General features: G+C 40.9%; 1 protein-coding gene across 2 annotated transcripts in view; it reads left to right on the plus strand.

The window, feature by feature from the left end:
• Positions 1–22582, plus strand: part of clip2 (CAP-GLY domain containing linker protein 2) — a 61615-nt gene extending 39033 nt beyond the window's left edge. The window contains exons 6-18 of one of the 2 annotated variants that reach the window (XM_034177744.1): positions 2265–2462; positions 2545–2648; positions 3294–3354; positions 5652–5699; positions 7673–8008; positions 8083–8658; positions 16206–16263; positions 17121–17204; positions 17834–17990; positions 18593–18752; positions 20839–21027; positions 21172–21231; positions 21362–22582. In XM_034177744.1, the coding sequence (XP_034033635.1) occupies positions 2265–2462; positions 2545–2648; positions 3294–3354; positions 5652–5699; positions 7673–8008; positions 8083–8658; positions 16206–16263; positions 17121–17204; positions 17834–17990; positions 18593–18752; positions 20839–21027; positions 21172–21231; positions 21362–21373 (2043 nt within the window). In that variant the 3' untranslated portion in view covers positions 21374–22582. The remainder of the gene's footprint in view (positions 1–2264; positions 2463–2544; positions 2649–3293; positions 3355–5651; positions 5700–7672; positions 8009–8082; positions 8659–16205; positions 16264–17120; positions 17205–17833; positions 17991–18592; positions 18753–20838; positions 21028–21171; positions 21232–21361) is intronic. The other variant, XM_034177745.1, reaches the window with a different exon arrangement.
• The last annotated feature ends 1485 nt before the right edge of the window (positions 22583–24067 follow it).

Consider the following 24067-nt stretch of genomic DNA (forward strand, 5'->3'; position numbering starts at 1 on the left):
TAGTCGTGACTCATCGACGAGTCGTGGCAGCCCTAATCATCTCTGAGCTAGGGAGCAGACAATTAGATGACATCCATATTTTTCACTGTAGCCAGACAAGTGTGACAAACATGCAAGGACTGGATTAGAAACCACTTTTGATTTCAAGTCAATACATTTGAAACATTTGCCAGTGTTCCCAGGTCCAAACCTGGTTTCTTAAAACACGGATTTACCACTGCAATTTTGCAACTTTAGTGGTGAGAGATACTGTAGAAAACAAGTAGTACACTTAACACAGCGAATCATCTTTAGTGTAACAATGTCGAAGTCAGACGATAAAGTGAAGCAAGGCTGCGACATCTCATTCTGTATGTTCACCAGCTGCTATGAAGTGCAAAATATGAGTCAGGAGGATACAAAGCACAAATCCGTGACCTCCAGAAATCACATTTTATGTAATGTTGAATAGAGAGTTCAAGCGGTGCTTTCAGAGGAATCAACCAAACGTTTTCCCTGTGTGAGGAGTAATCAGGGTTATTCTATTTTATTTTTGTTCAAAAAGCCTGAATAAAGATACACTCATTGTGAGGATGTTTTTTTCCCCTCCTCCTAAAGAGTTCTGATTCTCACAGGTGGAGCACGAATGCTTTCACAGAGCTTTCAATTGATCAGAAAACAGCATTACGTCCTTTTAGCTCAGACTTCTTGATGTGCAAAAGTTTCTTTCAAGGATAAAACCAACAAACTCACCTGAAGCTGGAACCAAAGTAAGTTTTTAAGAAGCAAAAATATCAGTTTTAGCTTCAGGTAATATTTCAAAATTATCTTCAACATTTGAGCATTTCCATTTCCAAATAATTTAAAGTGACCAGGGTTCATGTCAGATGTTTCTAATAATGTGTTCTGTGTGATCCTCCTTCTAGGATCTTAGACACCTTCAGTACCAGGGTTCTGGGGGCTGATTCTCCGGTCTGCTGCAAACCGCTAAATGTTGGCGAGATCTCAAAGGCAGCTGAAGGCAGGGACAGCTCCCAGGAACATTTGGAATTCTCCCTCCTGTATATAGGAAAAATCAACCCAGGATGCATGCATCATCAAGAACCATTTTTTTTAACTGGCAAAGACAGTTCCTGTAGCATTAGAATAATGGTTTTCACGTAGCTGCACCTGGCTAATGTGCTTTATTTTAAAATTATTTTTAGTGTTTGTTTACGGTTACTTTCACATGCGTTGGCTCAAAGTCTGTCGTCATGGAGGAGTGCAACAATTTTAGGAGTATGACGGTCACACAGCTGAGAAAAGTTCTTGCAATAAGTCGAATCATGTAGCAAATAAAATTCATTTATAATTTAAAATGACTCAAAATGATCTTGTTTATTTCTGACATACAAACACAAACAAGCAAATAATCTCTGTTCGTAAAATGAAAAACCTACGACCAACAACTGGCTCCTCGATTCTGGCGGGGGGCCCGGCTCTGTTTGTGCCTGCACGTGTGTCTCTGACGTGGGCTCCGAACCAACAAAGTGCACCGGGGAGTCCCCCGGGCGATCAAGAGTCGTGCTTTTTCCCGTCTTCTGGCAGCAATTCAACTGTTCTGCGTCAAAGTATTTTGAACACAACGCTCATTCTTGGTCAACACAATTTCGTCCTTATGGTGCAGCAGCTTTTTCCAAGTCTTTTTTTTTTTTTTTTTTTTAAAGAACTATCCTTTTTCCTCTTCACATCATGTGACCAGCACAGGGAAGCCTCACAGAAGTAAACCACGATGCTAACTCGTGAAAAAAATAACTGCAGTCTGTCGTCTTCAGCATAAAAATAAACAAACACAGCATGTTTCAATACGTTGGTGCTAGCTTTGTTGTTTTATCTATACAAAGGAGGTGGAGACGGAAATGTCTTTGTTGGACAACCTTGTAAAATTCAGGAAAAAACAAGTAGTGCGCCCCCCGATGGCAGCACGTAAGTACCTATATGAGGTGGGTGGAGATGCTGTTCTCCTGTCACTGGAATGGACTTCAAGAAAGAACTTGTTGTGCCACTCTGAAAAGGAAATGGTGATCTGCTCTGCTCTGTGTGCCAGGGAAGGTGCTTGCATGGATTCTGAACAGGATTAGCTCAAATTACCTGCTGCTCAGCGACTGCAGCAGTCTGGCTCATCAACCAAAAAGTCAGCCATAAGTTGCTCTGCGAGTGCACAATGAATGCAAGCACAGATATCAACCTACATTGATTTTTTTTTTTTTTTTTTCCCCGCCACTTAATAATCTTTTCCTTTGCAGCTGACTGAGACGTCGTCGCGCTACGCCCGGAAGATCTCCGGCACCACCGCCCTCCAGGAAGCCCTGAAGGAGAAGCAGCAGCACATCGAGCAGCTGCTTGCAGAGAGGGACCTGGAGCGAGCCGAGGTGGCCAAGGCCACCAGCCGTATCTGCGAGGTGGAGAAGGAGCTGAGCATGCTGAAGACCCAGCACGTGCAGGTACGGGAGCTCTCCATACTGACTTGCACCGCAAACCGGGTTCAGCAGCAAAAGCACCACAGTGAACCTTTTCCTCCCGCAGTACGTGACGGAGAACGAGAGCGCGCTTCAGCAGCTCCGAGCCGTGCTGGCCAGCGCACAGAAAGACAAAATGGAACTAGCCAATCAGCTGGAGGAAGAGAAAAGGTGACATCATGCGTCGTGTTTCTTCTCTTGTCTTCCAAGGAGGACTATTCTGTCCACAAGAACCGTTTAATAACAAACAGAACATCCTTTTCGATAATTCAAAAAGGCCCTGAAAAAAAAAAAATTCTTATCCAATCATTTAGAAGAACCTTTTTAGAAACAACAATAGTTTGAATTACATAAGTAGTGATTAGAAACATCCAGAAGACAGCAGCCTCTACGGGTTTGAGTTTTTGATCTTCTGGCCTCAAGTTGTCAGATTTTGTTTTCTCGTATTTGCAGTTTAATTATCTTTCCATCATTTGAAAAACAAAACAAGATAATTAAGATGTGATATTTGTCTTTTCTTTATTTGTCAATGGCTTAAAGAGGAAATGGACAGTTATTCTTTAATTAAACTCTTCAGTTCTGTCTTGACCTGAGACTAGATTCTCGAGCTTGTGACCCTGTGACATGTTATATTTTTATTCAGCTCATTATTTTAGACTTTTCTTTTTCCTTTAATACCATTTAATTGTCTGACTTCAAGACTTTTATGCCGTTTAGCAGGGTTGTGCTTCCACCCCCCACCCTGCACACATACACACTGTAAAATTGAAGGTTTCTAATTACCTGAAATTCTTCTGTGTTGTAACTTGTTTACAGGAAGGTTGAAGATCTGCAGTTCAGAGTGGAAGAGGAGTCCATCACGAAAGGCGATCTGGAGGTATTGATCAGCACTTTTCCATAAGATATTAGACCGGTGCGTATGTCCACAAATTGGGCTCCCCAGGGTTAAGAAACTGTGGTCACGATGCAGGTTTCATCACTGTGAATAAAAAAATAAAAAATCACTTTTAGGGATCCAAGAGTGTTCCCACCCAAATGAGTTATGTTTTGTTCACACGTAACACCAACAGGTGGCACTATAGCCATTGCTATATGGTTACATGAAACCAGACATTTGATTACCCCAATATAATTCTAATACACAGAAATAATTTGGCGACCCAAAGTCCTGAGGTTTCCATGCAGTACATATTTGTTATTACACATCAAACACATGCTGCAGTGCCCCTGATTCCACATTGGTGAAAAAATCTCTCCAGTAGAGGTCCAGAGGTCAAACGGCAGGCAGTTGTTTGCTGCCCAGATCCTGCATTTGTCTTTGCTAGCTGCCATCCGTACAGTTACCGTTACGTTTTAAACAAGGTCAAAATGTTCTTGCATAAATATTTGGGGTGTACAAATATGAAATGAAGATATTGCAATCTTTTGGGGGAGGGCTGTTATCTCTAAATCCAATGCTTGAGCAAGATATTGTCAAGAAAGCACTTTAGTGGATAATAAATAAAGCAAAGTGTTGGACTTTGTAACAAACATTAAAATCAGTGTTCAAAGAAATGACGAAAGTGGTAAAGAAATGGTGAAAGGACTTTGCAAATTCGGTATACCTCTGTCTTGAGAATCTTGGCGAACTCGTTTTGTGCTTCTTAACGTGAGGCCTGCTGTTGGTGATTGTCATGCTAGCTTAAATTAAGTGAAAACCACAAACAGGCTGGATAACAGGCTCATGCACGCACACAATACATGATTACTGCCGTATTTTCCTGAGTATACGTTGCACCGGAGTATAAGTCACACTGGTCCAAAAATGTCTCTTTGAGAAAGGGTTTTTGTGCCCGTTAACTAGTTAAGATAGCTGAGTTATGACAGATAGATAGATAATGGAGAAACAATACACAGTTAAAAACAAAAAATGTGAGCTAAATGAATAAGGCACAAAAAAGATACAATTCAGGTAAATTCCAAAACTTTGTGGTGATGATAGTAATACTGATGTTAATGGTAGTAATCGTAGTATATAAATATCATGTAGTAGCTGGTTACCTGCCCCAGAGTGGGTTTGATTCAGACTGAAATGAAAACGTCATCTTCACCAACAAAACTATCACTTCCCACCTACCCCGGATTCCAGAGAACTGTTAGGGTACAACTGCAGCTGCCTCAAGACGAGACTGTTGCTATTACTACTATGAATACTAAAGTACTCAATTCACCCTATTGAGATATCCCATAATCCCTTGCGCAGCAGAGTGTCGCTGTAGTCAAAACAACATAGAGAATCCACATGACAACAATTGCAAATGAACATTATCCTACTAAAATGTAATTTTTTATGCTTTTCATCATGTTAATAAGAGACTGCTGCACGAGACCCTGAAAACTTGCTAAAACAAATATTCTAAATATTCGGTATCTGCTACGTTTAACCTGCGTGGAATTTAATAAACGCAAACTGAATTTCAGACATTTTATATATTACTCTGGAACAAACTGGACAAACAGTGCTGTAAAGGACAATAATCAGGACGTTAAAGTGCAAACTTCAGTCCCCCCCCCCCAAAAAAAGATATGAACAGGGAGCGATCACGTTTTACGGCGATTCCCATTGAAATTAATGGAGAAGCAACTTGAGCTTCTGGCATGTTTACATAAAACAAACACTAACATCGTCTATAAACCCATAGAATATATTCACCAGAGTTTTAGGCACAATATACAAAGTTTTATGTTGCGATGTTAATGCTGTTGTCTGTGTGCAGTGATTAAAGTGCAGCCTGATCAAAGTGTCTCATTGAATTTCTCAATGTTAGTGACATCTCGCAATGCGGCGAACTCTTCGAAGCTTTGCAAGATTTTGCGGGATTTGAAACCTCAATAGGGCGAATAGCCAATGTCACTTCCCGTATGTCAAAGTATACGTGTGACATGTTTGACTCAATTCCGAGGTGTCGTCTGGACAGTAGAGGGACACACGCACACAAAACATTTGTCTCTTATTGTATAGCTGTGAAATAATCTTTAGTCAACTGATCCCAGGAGTTTGGATGGATGAAGATCAACAGTTTGTGGTTCGGTATCTTTCAAAAGAAACAGCGTCTCGTCATTTTTCCAGGCAACAACAAATGCTACTGAAATGCAGATTAACATGGCTTCCATTAAGTTGTTCTTTGCCAACAGGGAGGAAGCAAACGCCATGCCGGCTCCACGTTGGAGCAGAGAACCAAGGTGACAAAAGGCTTAATCTTTGTTCTGGCTTTGATCCTGTGTGACTTCAGATGGACTTGAGGCGCTGTGAAGAACATTATTAACCTTGCACCGACTCCTTTCACACTTCTCACTCTCACACGACATGGTCTGAGTGTTGCCGTGAACGGACCTCTGCAGCCGGTCCAAATTAACAAGTCCTCTCTCAGAGCCTCCTCCAAACCTCACGATGTTTGGCTTTATTTCATCTGCTCGCCTGCTTCTCCACGGTCACAGTGACTCTTCTCTCCTTCTGCTGAGGCCTGCATGAATATTTGGACAGCGACACATTGATGGTTTGGATATGAAATGATAAAAATGAACTGAAGAGACCACAGCAGACATTTTTAAGTTTAATTAAAGTCAATTAATGTGCAAGTGCAGACTTTTATTTATTTAGAATTTCATCTGCATTTAAAAATATTTATCATCTTCTTAAACTTTTTTGTTTGTTTTTTTTTTTTACTGGATTCCTACTTATTTTATTATTTATTTATTACTGAACAAAGAAGGAAACAGTTTTCTACAGTGGAGCTGATTTTTCTAACAATCTGAGGACGTCATGTAAGGATTACCAAAATAAAAGACAACAATTAGCATAAATATTTAAAATGCATATGTTAGATGTAAAACACACAAGTCGTATTTTCGGCTATTGCCCATCTGAGCTGGTTCAACTGATGTTACAACCACATTTTGTGAAGTGTTTTGGGGCGGCTTTGTATTCATTTGGCACTGTATAAATATAGTAAAATGTAACTGAATTGTCACTTACTGTGGGCTCGTTTTTCAGAGTGCCTGAAGGTCCTACACCTCTGTGGACATCGCACTCCACGAAGAACTCAGAAATGTCTCCTTGTGCAGTAAAAACAAAGTTATAATGTCATTAATCATAAAAGAAGAAAAATAAAAGTTGTATTTCTTTGATCATTTTATATTACAAAAATTGCAAAAAAAAAAAAATTAGCTGCCATCTCATTCTTCCAACCCAGTTGTCTCACCTCCAGTCTGCAGTTCACAGAGATTTGGTGAATTTTTCTCACATGACTCACATGACTTTGCAGCTGTGCTGAGGAGCACAGATGCATTTGTTTTTTCCCCAGGATTTGCATTTGCAAATGGTTTATTCTTGCAACATTTTAAGAGGCATTTAGAATAAAGTGAGACTGAATAAATATTATTTTTATTTTAAATGTAGTGTGTGCCATCTTTCCTGGGAGGGGCATACAAAAATCCAATAATTAGGTTTGTTTGTTTTCTTTCAGGATCTGGATAGTGCTAATGGTTTATTTTTTTTGAAAAAAATTAACTGAGCCATTTAAAATAAAGTGAAATTGAATAAATATTTTAAATATAGTTATTGTCATTTTATCTGGCAGAGGCATGCAATTTATTTATTTGTTTGTTTATTACAGATTTTCATTAATTTCCCCACCTACAGTTTGTGGTATTTAAAGGATTAAAACAGGAATAATGCGCGTTGCATGAGCTCTGAATCATCTGTGTCCTTCTCAGTAAAAAATTATTAAATTATTATTCCTAAACACAGGCAGAGCTTGACTCACTCTGATTTCAAACTACAATAATTAACTATATTTTGCTTGAAAAATAATAATAATTAAAAAACAACCAGGATAGAAGTGAAAAGAAAATATTGGGTCTTGTTTTGTTTGATGTAAGAAAGTTCAAAAAGAAGCAAAACTTTGAGCAATCTGTCGTTGTCCATGTTTTTAATTTTTTTTTTATTCCTCTACTTTGCATTCTGTTGGATTGTGCTCCATTTTCTTCGATCCTAAACTTGGAAAACATCTTCATTGATTCTTCTTTTCTTTGATTTTCCTGACTCCTGATCTCATCGTACGTCAGTCTTTAAATCCATTTTTTTTTTTTGGAAGCTTGATGTCTTCCTACTTCAGAACTCACCAGAATAACTTTTGGGGTTTCTTTTCCATCAGCAAACAACAGTCGAGGAGAAGAGTCGCATCGTGCAGCTGGAGGAGGAGCTCAGCCTCAGGAGAGCTGAGATCCAGAACCTCCAGGATCAACTCAGAGGCCCCGAGGATGACAACGCAGTGACGCCGCAGCAAAGTGATTCCGGGTCCAGCGCCCAGCCGGGCCAGGAACACCACAGTGGGATGAAAGGAAAGCATGAAGCAGCGTTACGAGCGAGCCAGCAGGAGGTGGACTCACTGAAGACTGTGGTGGACAAGCAGAACCAGGAGATTTATTACATGAAACGGAAACTCCAGCAGGCCACGAAGGAAAACATGGAGATGATGGACACCTGGAAGGTATCAAAATGTCAAAAAGTACCGTATTTGAGTCTGAGTGCAGATGATTCTTCTTAACTTGTGACTCTCTGCAGGCTAAATTTGACACTCTGGTGAGTGACCATCAGCACTCATTGGAGGAACTGAAAGTCACATTGAGTAGAGACCGCGGTGCCCCAGCAGGCCAGGAGGAGGACGCACAGGAGCTGAGAGCCGCTCTGGAGAGCCTAAAGATGGAGCACCAACTGGAGGTGGAGAACCTCAAGGCCAAACACAAGATTGAAGCCGCTATTCTGACCAAGGAGCGCGAGGACCTCTGCGGCCGTCTGCAGGAGGCCACAGATCAGCTGGCAGAGGGCAGCCAGACATGGAGGACTGACGCCGAGGCCAAAAGCAGCAAACAGGCCCTGGAGGAGGTTGCTGAGAAGCTACAGAAGGCGGAACAGAGGCTGGCGGAGGTGGAGAAGCTTCACGTGGAGCGTGACCATAGTGCCAAGGAGCTGAGAGAGCAGCTGGAGCTGTCGGAGAAGAAGATGATGGACTACCAGGCTCTGCAGAAGGCCCAGGCAAAGAGTCAGGAGGAGATCCAAAAACTGGAGGAGGAGCTGAGGGTGACGACAAACCAGCTCCAGGCCATCCAGGCAGACCGCTACACCTCACACGATGCAAACGTGAGTGTCTGAACGGAAGCTGCTCTTGTAGTCAATTAGTTCTTCAATAGAAATCGATTTTAAACTAAAAACAACTATTACCAGTAAACTGGCCTGCAGGGGGCAATGTAGCTGCACAAGCATGTCACGGCCTCTGTGTGAAGAAGCTGCAAAGCTTCTGTTCTGTATAGTTTTGCATCTTTTGCACACATGCAAAGTTGTTGCACTGCACAACCCAGTTGGCAGGTTGTTTTGTTTTGGGTTTTTTTCTTCCCTTCGAAGCTGCACATTTGTCCTCTCGAACACTTATTTTCCCCACAATGACATTTAAGGTCAGACCGGTGAACGCTTTCACCGTCTGCCATCTGTCGTGCTCGTGGCAGGAGAGAAATCACTCCTGTGACTGAGCAGGCCTCTGTGCGTGCACGTGGGTGTGCATGCATGCGAGTGTGAGAAAAGATGTTGAATAATCAGTCACTTCAGTGCGGAATTTAAAAAAAAAAAGAGTAACTATACACACACTGAATGTTAAAACAGCATTAAATTGCATATGTGTACATGTCTACTTCAAAGTAACTCAGAATTGATAAGTAAAAGTTTAGTGAACGTCTAGTCTTAGTATTGATGTAGTTTCAGTTTAAGCCCGACTGATAATATCAGATGATATGAGCATTTCAGGAACACATCAATAACCGACATTACTTTTGCCAATATGAACATTTATTTTACCAATTAACAATGTAGAAAAACATTTTAACTGTTGGAAATTGTCATTACATAGTTTTTCCAGCAGAGGGCACTCCGGAGGCATTGTTTACCATGCTGTCAAGCATGGCTGGGGCCCCCATCACCCTGTAGTCATATTAGTTAAAAGAGACGGCAGCAACGCAACCAGCTGCCATTCATTCTCTATCAGAGCGAGGTTTTTACAATGACACACTATGCCACACTCGTAATGTCTGCATAAAGCACTAACTGTTTATTTGATCCAATACCAACAAAACCATTTAAGGACCTAGGGTCCACTTTTGGGCCGACTGTGCTGGAAATTCTTAATCTCTCGTTAGCCTCTGGATCTGTTCCGAAATATTTCAAATATGTAGTGATTAAACCATTACTTAAGAAATCTAATCTTGACCCTTGTGTTGAAAAACTACAGGCTGATATCAAATCTATCATTTTGATCTAAAATTCTGGAAAAGATGGTTTCACAGCAGCTCGTGGACTATCTTACTGAGAATAATCTCTTTGAGCCACTGCAGTCTGCGTTTAGAAAATATCATTCCACAGAGGCGACTCTCACTAAAGTGGTGAATGATCTTCTGCTTGCAATGGATTTGGACACCGCTACGGTTCTGGTGCTGTTACAATCTTAGTCCTGCATTTGATACCATGGATCATCATATTCTACTCGATAGGCTGGAGAATCATTTTGGGGTTACTGGGAATGTCCTTGCATGGTTGACGTCATACCTGACCAGTCATTCTCACTGTGTTTTGTACAATAACGCTACCTCTAACCTTAGTGATGTGAAATTTGGGGTTCCACAGGGGTCTGTCTTAGGCCCCTTGCTTTTCTCTATTTTCTCAATCAGTGAGAAGGTGGATGTCTAGAAACATCCTACTTTTAAACTCTGATAAGACTGACATGATGGTTCTTGGTCCAGTGCGACATCGGCCTCAATTTTGAACTTATTTGAACTTATTTATTTGGCATACAACTCGTCAATAACAAAAACTGATACACAAGACAATTCCACAGTGACATGGGTGACCAAAAAGGGGCTGAGCAGAAACAAAGCTTATAAACACCCACCCCATGTATACATACAGTATATACACATTACCAACTCCCAGAGCAAGCACACAGGTGACAGTGGTAAGGAAAATCTCCCTCTGATGTATTGAGGAAGAAACCTCAAGCAGACCAGACCTTAAGGGGTGGCCCTCTGCTTGGGCCATGCTACAAACACATTTAACAACACAAACTCAAATCCCATCATCATAAACATATCAAGTGAACACTGTGTCTTCATCTACATACATATTTAGTATACATGTATACACACACCAACATACACATACATACAAAAATACACACACACACACACATATATATACACATATATACATATATACACACACATTCATACATATACTCAACAAAACTATAAACGCAACACTTTTGATTTTGCTCCCATTTTGTATGAGATGAACTCAAAGATCTAAAACTTTTTCCACATACACAATATCACCATTTCCCTCAAATATTGTTCACAAACCAGTCTAAATCTTTGATAGTGAGCACTTCTCCTTTGCTGAGATAATCCATCCCACCTCACAGGTGTGCCATATCAAAATGCTGATTAGACACCATGATTAGTGCACAGGTGTGCCTTAGACTGTCCAAAATAAAAGGCCACTCTGAAAGATGCAGTTTTATCACACAGCACAATGCCACAGATGTCGCAGGATTTGAGGGAGCGTGCAATTGGCATGCTGACAGCAGGAATGTCAACCAGAGCTGTTGCTCGTGTATTGAATGTTCATTTCTCTACCATAAGCCGTCTCCAAAGGCGTTTCAGAGAATTTGGCAGTACATCCAACCAGCCTCACAACCGCAGACCACGTGTAACCACACCAGCCCAGGACCTCCACATCCAGCATGTTCACCTCCAAGATCGTCTGAGACCAGCCACTCGGACAGCTGCTGAAACAATCGGTTTGCATAACCAAAGAATTTCTGCACAAACTGTCAGAAACCGTCTCAGAGAAGCTCATCCTCATGCTCGTCGTCCTCATCAGGGTCTCGACCTGACTCCAGTTCGTCGTCGTAACCGACTTGAGTGGGCAAATGCTCACATTCGCTGGCGTTTGGCACGTTGGAGAGGTGTTCTCTTCACGGATGAATCCCGGTTCACACTGTTCAGGGCAGATGGCAGACAGCTCATGTGGCGTTGTGTGGGTGAGCGGTTTTCTGATGTCAATGTTGTGGATCAAGTGGCCCATGGTGGTGGTGGGGTTATGGTATGGGCAGGCGTCTGTTATCAAATCAAATCAATTTCATTTATATAGCGTCAAATCACAACAAACAGTTGCCACAAGGCGCTTCATATTGCAAGGCAAAGCCATACAATAATTACAGAAAAACCCCAACTGTCAAAATGACCCCCTGTGAGCAAGCACTTGGCGACAGTGGGAAGGAAAAACTCCCTTTTAACAGGAAGAAACCTCCAGCAGAACCAGGCTCAGGGAGGGGCAGTCTTCTGCTGGGACTGGTTGGGGCTGAGGGAGAGAACCAGGAAAAAGACATGCTGTGGAGGGGAGCAGAGATCAATCACTAATGATTAAATGCAGAGTGGTGCATACAGAGCAAAAAGAGAAAGAAACACTTTATAGTCTATGTCTATAGCAGCATAACTAAGGGATGGTTCAGGGTCACCTGATCCAGCCCTAACTATAAGCTTTAGCAAAAAGGAAAGTTTTAAGCCTAATCTTAAAAGTAGAGAGGGTGTCTGTCTCCCTGATCCGAATTGGGAGCTGGTTCCAGAGGAGAGGAGCCTGAAAGCTGAAGGCTCTGCCTCCCATTCTACTCTTACAAACCCTAGGAACTACAAGTAAGCCTGCAGTCTGAGAGCGAAGCGCTCTATTGGGGTGATATGGTACTATGAGGTCCCTAAGATAAGATGGGACCTGATTATTCAAAACCTTATAAGTAAGAAGAAGAATTTTAAATTCTATTCTAGAATTAACAGGAAGCCAATGAAGAGAGGCCAATATGGGTGAGATATACTCTCTCCTTCTAGTCCCTGTCAGTACTCTAGCTGTAGCATTTTGAATTAACTGAAGGCTTTTCAGGGAACTTTTAGGACAACCTGATAATAATGAATTACAATAGTCCAGCCTAGAGGAAATAAATGCATGAATTAGTTTTTCAGCGTCACTCTGAGACAAGACCTTTCTAATTTTAGAGATATTGCACAAATGCATAAAAGCAGTCCTACATATTTGTTTAATATGCGCATTGAATGACATATCCTGATCAAAAATGACTGTTATGGACGAAGAACACAGGTGCATTTTATTGATGGCATTTTGAATGCACAGAGATACTGTGACGAGATCCTGAGGCTTATTGTTGTGTCATACATCCAAGAACATCACCTCATGTTGCAGCAGGATAATGCACGGTCCCATGTTGCAAGGATCTGTACACAATTCTTGGAAGCTGAAAATGTCCCAGTTCTTGCATGGCCGGCATACTCACCGGACATGTCACCCATTGAGCATGTTTGGGATGCTCTGGACCGGCGTATACCAGTGTGTACCAGTTCCTGCCAATATCCAGCAACTTCGCACAGCCATTGAAGAGGAGTGGACCAACATTCCACAGGCCACAATTGACAACCTGATCAACTCTATGCGAAGGAGATGTGTTGCACTGCGTGAGGCAAATGGTGGTCACACCAGATACTGACTGGTATCCCCCCCCAATAAAACAAAACTGCACCTTTCAGAGTGGCCTTTTATTGTGGGCAGTCTGAGGCACACCTGTGCACTACTCATGGTGTCTAATCAGCATCTTGATATGGCACACCTGTAAGGTGGGATGGATTATCTCAGCAAAGGAGAAGTGCTCACTATCACAGATTTAGACTGGTTTGTGAACAATATTTGAGGGAAATGGTGATATTGTGTATGTGGAAAAAGTTTTAGATCTTTGAGTTCATCTCATACAAAATGGGAGCAAAACCAAAAGTGTTGCATTTATATTTTTGTTGAGTGTACATATATATACATATACATAGATATACATACACACAAATGAATGTTACTGAAGTTCACAATTACAACTGACAACACAAAACTCATCGTACTTCATTAGATACATATCTTGAAAACATTTTTTTATATTGATTTTTAAACTGATTGATATTTGGACATCATTTGAGTTCATCCGTCAGGTTATTCCATAATCTAGGGCCACACATGGAGACATAGAAACCTTTCCTGGTCGTCCGAGCGCCAGCAATTTTAAAATGATACAAGCCCCGTAAATTATATTTTCCTTCTCTCTCAGTAAAATATTCTTGAATTCTAAATGGCACTTCTTTATTTTTCACTTTGTGAATTAATTGAACATTCTTGAATGAAATCATATCATTAAGTTTTAATATTTGAGATTTAATGAACAGTGGGTTGGTGTGGTCTCGATAACCTGCATTATGAATTGTCCTTAATGCTCTTTTTTGAAGAATGAAGAATGGTTTCAATGTAGTTTTGTAATTGTTGCCCCAAACTTCAGCGCAATAAGTCAAGTAGGGTACAACCAATGAACAATAGAGAGTATGTAGTGCTCTGCAATCAAGAACATGCTTTGCTTTATTTAATACTGCAATACTTTTTGATACCTTCATTTGAATATGCTGAATATGACCTTTCCAATTAATTAGTTCATCAATAATGACACCTAAAAACTTATTCTCTTTGACACACTCTATGTTTACCCCATGTATATTTAACTGAATTTGGATGTCTTTTTTATAATTTCCAAATAACATCAATTTAGTTTTAGACAAATTTAATGATAATTTGTTAATGATATCAATATAATATCAAACCATCTCTTTAACTTTATCATTTGTTCCTAAATCAAATAATAATTGTTGCAGATTTTCCCCTGAGCAAAACAGGTTTGTGTCATCTGCAAAGAGCACAGTTTAACCAGATCTGAGACTTTACATAAATCATTAATGTATAAAATAAATAATTTTGGGCCCAACTCTGAACCCTGTGCACTGTAAAAAAAAAAAAAATAAATAAATAAATAGTTGAGAATACTTCAAATTTGCAGGCAACAGTCTGCACTAAGACTTTTAAGTTGTGCCGATGATGAACTATACGAGTATAACATATATTTCATCATCGGCACAACATAAAAGTCTTAGTGTAGACTGTTGCCTGCAAATTTAAAGTATTCTCAACTATTTTTTTTACAGTGTGGTAGCCCACAGCTAATACAGCTAATTTGACCAGCTAACACTTAGCCTAGGCTCGTGTGTCATACATCACACTGACAACGTGAGGAACCTTGGGGTAATTTTTGATCCTACGTTGTCCTTTGAGCTCCACATTAGAAATAGTACAAGGACTGCTTTTTTCCACCTGCGAAATATAGCAAAGATTCATCCCATCCTGTCTATGGTTGATGCTGAGACCCTGATTCATGCGACTCTTCTAGATTGGATTACTACAACGTTCTATTTTCTCGTTTACCACTTTATCCAATTGGTTCAAAATGCTGCTGCCAGACTTTTGACAGGAAGCAGAAAGTCTGACCACATTACACCCATTTTGGCATCTCTTCACTGGCTTCCTGTTCCAGTGAGATCAGACTTCAAGGTTCTGCTACTAACCTATAAAGTTGTTCACGGACTGGCACCTCCCTACCTAGCTGACCTAATTAAACCCGACATACTGGCCTGGGCTTTGCATTCTCAGGGTGCAGGACTACTTTGTGTCCCTACGGTGAATAAAAAGTCTGCAGGTCACAGAGCTTTCTCTTATCATGGCCCTGTTCTGTGGAATGATCTCCCTGCATCAATAAAACAGTCAGATTCTGTAGAGACTTAAGTCCAGACTTAAGATGCACTTATTTTCCCTTTTGTATGGCTAGCATACTGGCATATTATGTTACTATGCTTTTTACTCTTTTAAATTAATTTTCTTAGGAAACGGAGCGTGCCGCGGTCTCAACTGTATCTAAATTCTGGGTCTTTTAGTGAAGCTTAGGGCTAGCGGCCCTGCCAATCCAAGTGATGGCATCTTGACATATGTTGGTTGGTTGCTTGAACAATATAACGTTTGGCTTTTTCTTTTTTTTTTTTTGTCGTCCTATATTTTGTAAAAAATTGGGAGAAACAGACACTTTACTCTCTAGACTCTATTCTTTGTTATATACAGACTAGAACTAAACAGTTATACTGTAAATGGGCACGTGCAGCGCTCATGCTAAAATTTTACAAGTTTTCAGCTTTCTTAAAATATGGAAAGATATTATTTTAAAATGGGGCAGTGTTACCCTCAGACATGTAGACTCTAAGGGTTAACAGATATTTGGGGTGAAGGTAAACAGTAAAATTCATTGGCTGGTGGAAGTCTGACTTGTGACCCCTGTGACCATGACCTAAACCCGACCTTTTGGCTGACCTAACTGTGGTAATTTCAGAATCCATCCTCATGTGTGGCAAGTTTGGTCCAAATCCAAAAAACAACAACAAAAAAAAAAAATCCTAATTCTTGGCCAAAACTCCAGTTCCAGGGTCAACCTTCATCCACATACCAGGTTTGGTAGGAATGGGACAAAGGACACAGAGGAGCAGGAGGACTAAAAGAAAAAGCAAACTTTGCTTAAATTACAGTATGATTTGGTCTGAAAGCAGGCGAACCAATGCCCTCCTGGTTGATTTCAGAGTTACAGTTACAGGATTTCAGAGTTATGTCATCAGTTGCCTGATTGAAGTGCTGAACTTCTTTTTTGTTTTGTTTTAAATTTAATCTCTTTTTAGGTTATAGAAGACAATGAAATTTCAGATGAAAAGATGAAGCTCAAACAGAACATTGAAGGTATCACATTTCTGTTATCTAACTATTAACCCCATTTTTGTCTGAACAAACCGTTTAGTTAGATTTTATTTTGCTGGAAAAAGATTTATGTCTGATTTGATTGCACATTATGTTTCTAAAGTCCAACTGAAATGGCAAAAAGAATCTCTTTTTGCGCCCACGTGAACTCCTGTGCAATCCTGCAGCAGAATCTAAAAGTGGTTGAAGCTAAGCGGCCGTCATGCTAAAATCCGCTAATGGCTATTGTACTTTTTTCCTGGCAAAAAGTTCCCCGCTAATGTCACTCTGTTAGCTGCTCATTGCGTATACTGAAACATAAATATAGTTTATGTTCCAGTTACGTATGTAAATCATGGCGACGGTCAAAGAAGTCGTAATAATGTAAAAATTATGAAGCGTAGCCAACTGTGCTGACAAACTTGGACTGTGTTGTGATTAAATACTTTGCGACAATTAAAATTGCTAACAACCTTCTTTTGAGTCCTTTTCTTTTGGGATGTGTCTTGCTTGAACTTTGGTGACACTGCCCAGTTGCAATTTCCAGCAGTATTGCTCCATTTTGCCCGTGCCCATAAAGTTTCCGCGTGCAGACAATAGTTAACGTTAAGCCTCATTAATTTATTTAAGATATCTTTTGATACTGAGACATTAGCGAGAAAGCTTACATAGCTATTTAACAGCTATGTATCTAACTCTCGTGCTGCTATGTAGCTAAGCCTTCGTGTCTCAGAAAGATGTGGTAAGACGAGCTTGTATTCAGAGTGTAAAACCTCTTCTGCTACTGTGGCGTTTGAAGGCGCGGTGTGGGTGTGTTTTTGACCTTCAGTGGTGAGCAGCGTTCTCTTTGTTTGCTGCAGAAACAATGGAGAGGTTGCTGAAAAGAGAAAAAGAGGTTTCTACTCTGACTTCCCAGGTTGAAGCACATAGATCGCAGACCAGCGGTAAGTTATTTCCACGCGCTGCTTTCTGCGTGTTGGGGTTGTTCATTATAATTGCGCTGTTCCAGAGGTTGAGACGAAACCACACTTAAAGCTACAGTGTGTCAGATTTAGAGTGAGTGCTTGATATGTACATGGGAGCGGGGCCCTCTAGTGGCAGGCGCTATGTTGCACCGCCACAGTTACACAGAATAGCTGTTCTTACCCCAGCTTTTGCATTTTCTTGTGCAGCCAGAAGACTGAAGAAAAAAGAAGAGGAATTGACACTGTCTGCAGTGCAGTTTGCAACCTCACCACTAGATGACACTAAATTCTACACACTGTAGCTTTAAAGTCTTAGAACACCAAGTATTGTTTTTTTTCAGGCTTTGTTTTCTGTATTAATTGGGTTTTCTGTGTGTGTGTGTGTGTGTGTGTGTGTGTGTGTGTGTGTGTGTGTGTGTGTGTGTGTGTGTGTGTGTGTGTGTGTGTGTGTGTGTGTGTGTGTGTGTGTGTGTGTGTGTCTCTCAAATCAAGCTGTTCTGTGTGGGTGACCTGCAGTGTTTGAGGGTTCAAAATATCTGATTCCTCTCATTTAAAATTGTTAGAATTCACAGTCTGGTAATTTTGCTTTCTTCCGTTTTGCCCACCAGCACTGGAGGCTAAAATTCGTTTGTGGGAGAAGAAAGCGGAAGCATTGAGTCGGGAGAACATGCGTCTGGAGACGGAGCTGGAGTCTCTGACCAAGAAGTCCCATGATGCCTCTGGGCAGCTGGTCAGCATCAGCCAGGAGCTGCTGAAGAAAGAGAGGTGATGACACACAGTGATGTGCCACAAAGGATTTATCACCCCCCGCCCCCATACACGACTTAATAAGAGCGAGGAATTAAATTATAGAAAATTAAATTAATGGATAATAAATGGGTGTCTTGGTGGCTTCCCTCACCTAATCAACTTGCACAGTCACATAGTTTTGAGACTTCCCGCCTCCAGCTAGATATACCATACTGCACCAAAGTGGTTTTATTTCTTAATGATTGGTAAATGGACTGCATTTATATAGCGCTTTTCCATCTGCATCAGATGCTCAAAGCGCTTTACAATGATGCCTCACATTCACACAAATGCACTCACACACCAGTGTCAGGGTGCTGCCATGCAAGGCAGTCACTGCACACCAGGAGCAACTGGGGATTAAGGACCTTCCCAAGGCTCTTCGTGATTTTCCGGTCAGGCTGAGATTTGAACCAAGGATCCTCTGGTCTCGAGCCCAATGCTTGAAGGTGAAAATCAGCACTAACAAGAACATCTTGACTGTTTTTTCACTACGTTGTGGTTGTCCAAATACTTATGGACCTGGCTATGGGTGGGCGGTCCCTTCAGGTGTCTCTGCTGTCTTTTTGATGCGGCAGGAGTCTGAACGAGCTCAGGGTGCTGCTGCTGGAGTCCCATCGGCATTCGCGTGACCTGGAGAAAGACCTGAGCCGAGACGTGCACAAGGCCGAGTGGAAGGTCAAAGAGCAGAAACTCCAGGAGGACATCAAGACGCTGAGAGAAAAGCTGCTGCTTCTGGTGAGACCCAGAATCCACCCCCCCACCCCCCCCCCAAAAAATACTGACCTCACAAATCTGGAAGACACTGTTAAATTTACATTCAAATAGAAATCCTCATATTTTTGGAGCAGATCTAAAAAAAAAAAAAAACAAATGACAAACGTTTAATCTACAGTTTACAGTTGGGTCTGGATTTGCATTTTTGAGGCATATCCAGAGACAAAACACAGGAAATAGACTCTAAGGACTCCCCACTTTACTCGACAGAATATTGATTCTTGTGCCCAAGATAATTTGAACAACATTAATCGGATTTTCACTAAATTTTCACTGGACATCCCAAATTAGACCACTGCAAATTTGAGCATGAACCAGTTTGCCAAAACTCTTCAAGGATCATCACCTTTATTGAACAGGGTATTTTGATTATGGAGAATTTATCATTCCGCGCCTATCATTGAGCGCCTTGGGGCAACTGTTTGTTGTGATTTGGCGCTATATAAGAAACAAGTTGATTGATTGATTGATTGATTCCCTGGAAACTGTAGGATGTTTTGGATAATCCAGAAAAAAGGTGCAATTTATACTCTGGAAAATACAGTATAATATTCAGGCTTTGAGATCTTCATGGTATACAGTAGTGCTATGTGACTAAAAAGATGAATCCAGGTTTTGAGTATATTTCTTATTGTTACTTGGGAAACAAGATACCAGTAGATTCAGTAGATTCTCACAAATCCAACAAGACCAAGCATTCATGATATGCACACTCTTAAGGCGATGAAATTGGGCTATTAGTAAAAAAAAAAGTAGTATTCACAATAATAGTAGTGTGGCATTCAGTCAGTGAGTTCATCAATTTTGTGGAACAAACAGGTGTGAATCAGATGTCCCCTATGTAAGGATGAAGCCAGCACCTGTTGAACATGCTTTTCTCTTTGAAAGCCTGAGGAACATGGGACGTTCAAGACATTGTTCAGAAGAACAGCGTAGTTTGATTAAAAGGTTGATTGGAGAGGGGAAAACTTATACGCAGGTGCAAAAAAAATTATAGGCTGTTCATCTACAATCATCTCCAATGTTTTAAAATGGACAAAAAAAAACAGACGTGTGGAACAAAATGGAAAACAACCATCAAAAATGGATAGAAGAATAACCAGAATGGCAAAGGCTCACCCATTGATCAGCTCCAGGATGATCAAAGACAGTCTGGAGTTACCTGTAAGTGCTGTGACAGTTAGAAGACGCCTGTGTGAAGCTAATTTATTTGCAAGAATCCCCCGCAAAGTCCCTCTGTTAAATAAAAGACGTGCAGAAGAGGTTACAATTTGCCAAAGAACACATCAACTGGCCTAAAAAGAAATGGAGGAATATTTGTGGACTGATGAGAGTAAAATTGTTCTTTTTGGGTCCAAGTGCCGCAGACAGTTTGTGAGATGACCCCCAAAATCTGAATTCAAGCCACAGTTCACAGTGAAGACAGTGAAGCATGGTGGTGCAAGCATCATGATATGGGCATGTTTCTCCTACTATGGTGTTGGGCCTATATATCGCATACCAGGTATCATGGATCAGTTTGGATATGTCAAAATACTTGAAGAGGTCATGTTGCCTTATGCTGAAGAGGACATGCCCTTGAAATGGGTGTTTCAACAAGACAATGACCCCAAGCACACTAGTAATCAAGCAAAATCTTGGTTCCAAACCAACAAAATGAATGCCTCGCAGACGTGAAGAAATCATGAAAAACTGTGGTTATACAACTAAATACTAGTTTAGTGATTCACAGGATTGCTAAAAAAGCAGTTTGAACATAATAGTTTTGAATTTGTAGCGTCAACAGCAGATGCTACTATTATTGTGAGCACCCCCTTTTCTACTTTTTTTACTAATAGCCCAATTTCATAGCCTTAAGATTGTGCATATTATGAATGCTTGGTCTTGTTGGATTTGTGAGAATCTACTGGTACCTTGTTTCCCATGTAACAATAAGAAATGTACTCAAAACCTGGATTAATCTTTTTAGTCACATAGCACTACTATTATTCTGAACACTACTGTAAGTGTGTGTTTTGGTTTCTGACTTCCTGTCTTTGTCTTCCAGGGCCGGGAGCGCGCTTCTCCGGACCATCGAAGGTACTCCATGCTGGATCCATCGGCCCTTGACTCGGAGGTGAACCGGCTGCGTCAACGGCTTCTCAGCACTGAGGACACCCTGAGGAACGCCTTAGAACACAACCAGCAAGTCGACCAGCTGGTCCAGGCCATGCGCTGGCATCCCGAGAAGAGTCCGGTAAAACAGAAAGACCGAAAACCAGTCTGGCCTCCAAAGAATGTGTTAACGTATTTAGTCAGAATAGCGATCAGGGAAATCTTTTAATGTGACAGAATTCACATCCGAGGTACGGCTTACCAACTGTTTGAAACTGTTTTTCAGGTGCACGGTGCAAATTCAGCCAATGGGATTCACCACCAGGAGTCAGACAGAACCCAAGACGTTCGTATCTTTTGACTGTTTCTCTCATGTCATAATTGTTACACAAACGCTTCATCCCTGATGCATAAATGTGCTTTTCTGTTTTGTTTTGTTTTTTTTGGGGGGGGGGGGGGGGTGGTTGGCCTTTCAGGAACAACACTGATACAAGGTGGAGACAAACAGGAAGAGCAGACTCTCAACAGGGAAAAGGGAAAATAAACCGATCTAACAATGGACTCCTGGAAGAAAATTTGACTTTATTAGTTCAAACCAAAACTGTGAATCTCAAGTGAATTCATGTGTTGATGCAGAAGACACCTGTTAGCCATGTGCAAAGATGTACTTGAAAACACAGAGACGACTGGAACATCTTCCAAGGCTTTACCCTAGTTAGCAAGTTTGGATCCACAGGTTTTTGGGAACTGTTTGAGAATTCCAACTTCAGAAAAATGGCAGATGGACAATGTGGATGATGAAAGATCGGGATCTCACTCGCCTATATTTGTTTTATTTATTATTTTGTTGTGGCTTCTCAGCTTTGTAACTTTTTTCCTGCAGTGGAAATGCTATGCCACTCAGAGGAACAGCGAAAGCTTTTAGGGGCCGCGACCGAAATTCTGAGGAGACGTCTCAGTGGATCATACGAGTTTGTCCCACGTTCCCGCGGATATTCTGTAGAGATAAGTAACGATTAACGAGTAGCGTTTATCGCAGTCATTTCAAACTTGCGTTACCCAAAGGCGATGCTTTCAAAGACTAAAAGCCTTTTTATGCTTCTGCTACTCGGTTACTCTGTGGCCACGCAATCGCTTCGATGCAGTCGTGAACCTTTTGAAGCTGTCCGTCGGGATTGGTGTGTGTCACAATGCAATTACCGCCAGAACAGCAGGGGGCGTGATGTTTTCGTGAAGGCTGGCCTGCTCTCCTTGTGAAACTGGAAAAGTGAGATTCCGGAAATAATGTACTTAGCAGACCAATCACAGCCCGCGTGGTCCCCATGTGATCTCACTCGTCTCGACAAGTAGCTACAATTTTTGGGAGGTGCATGTCAGGCTACAGAGAGGGGCTCGGAGGAGGTTTGCATTGACGTAGAGGGCTCTGCAAGGCTATGGAGTTGCAGATACGGAGTAAGCTAAATTGGCCTTAATAATTTGGCGCTTCTTGAGCTCATCCAAAGTATCGCATCTGGATGCTAATCAGGACGCTTGACGATGGAGCACATCAGTCTTACAAACTTGGACACTTTTATAAAGTCAATGTTCATACTAAAGTTTGGCATCAAGCCACGATTTATCGTTGCTAAGTGGGTCCTGTCTTTAGCTGGGTTTTTAATTTGACAAATCCAAAAGATGTGATTAGCGCTGACAGGAAAGGAAAACCATCCAAACGTGTATAGCTGTTAGCTTGCCGCTGCGCAGTAACAAGAATCACCGTATTTTACAGTGAATAATATCAGCTAGACAACTGAATTCTGTGCTGACCCTCGCCTTGAATATCGGACCAAAATTCTGTAGAGTTTAACTTTCTGCTGCAAAAATGCAAAATCTTACCAACTATAATTTGTCAAATTTCTACTCCAACTATCTAATTACACTTATGCAATCACCCAAAACACATAATTTCAGGAAGATATAGCGACTTATTTTAGCTAATACATCTTTAAAAAGTGAGAGAGAGGTTTGGAAACATCACATTTTGCCACACATGAGAGGAAGCTATTTTGTTTTTGTTGTTTTTTTTTGTTTGTTTTTTTTTTACTCCCCTTAAGACTTCTAAGCTGATTTTATTTGTAAAAGCTGCAACACTTACTACTCCTAACACAAAGCTTAAAATGAGTTTTGTACGATGATTTCAAAAAAACTGAAGAACAAGTGAATTTTCACCTATTTCAACATGAGGTGTTTTCAACTTGTAACAAATAAAAAAGTAAGACAACAAATTAAGACATGCGACTGTTTTTGCATATTGTTAGTTATTTGCAGTGTGATGAACAGTAGAAGTCCGTTAAAGTCTTCTGGGCAGAAACCTCTTTATACAGTAGTGTTTAGAATAATAGTAGTGCTATGTGACTAAAAAGATTAATCCAGGTTTTCAGTATATTTCTTATTGTTACATGGGAAACAAGGTACCAGTAGATTCTCACAAATCCAACAAGACCAAGCATTCATGATATGCACAGTCTTAAGGCTATGAAATTGGGCTATTAGTAAAAAAAAAAAAAAAAAAAGTAGAAAAGGGGGTGTTCACAATAATAGTAGCATCTGCTGTTGACGCTACAAACTCAAAACAGTTATGTTCAAACTGCTTTTTTAGCAATCCTGTGAATCACTAAACTAGTATTTAGTTGTATAACCACAGTTTTTCATGATTTCTTCACATCTACAAGGCATTCATTTTGTTGGTTTGGAACCAAGATTTTGCTCATTTACTAGTGTGCTTCGGGTCATTGTCTTGTTGAAACACCCATTTCAAGGGCATGTCCTCTTCAGCATAAGGCAACATGACCTCTCACAAACTGTCTGCAGCCCTTGGACCCAAAAAGAACAATTTTACTCTCATCAGTCCACAAAATATTCCTCCATTTCTCTTTAAGCCAGTTGATGTGTTCTTTGGCAAATTGTAACCTCTTCTGCACGTCTTTTATTTAACAGAGGGACTTTGCGGGGGATTCTTGCAAATAAATTAGCTTCACACAGGCGTCTTCTAACTGTCACAGCACTTACAGGTAACTCCAGACTGTCTTTGATCATCCTGGAGCTGATCAGTGGGTGAGCCTTTGCCATTCTGGTTATTCTTCTATCCATTTTGATGGTTGTTTTCCGTTTTCTTCCACACGTCTCTGGTTTTAAAGCATTGG

Source organism: Thalassophryne amazonica, chromosome 9 (genome assembly GCF_902500255.1).
Source record: "Thalassophryne amazonica chromosome 9, fThaAma1.1, whole genome shotgun sequence".
NCBI classification, from domain to species: domain Eukaryota; kingdom Metazoa; phylum Chordata; class Actinopteri; order Batrachoidiformes; family Batrachoididae; genus Thalassophryne; species Thalassophryne amazonica.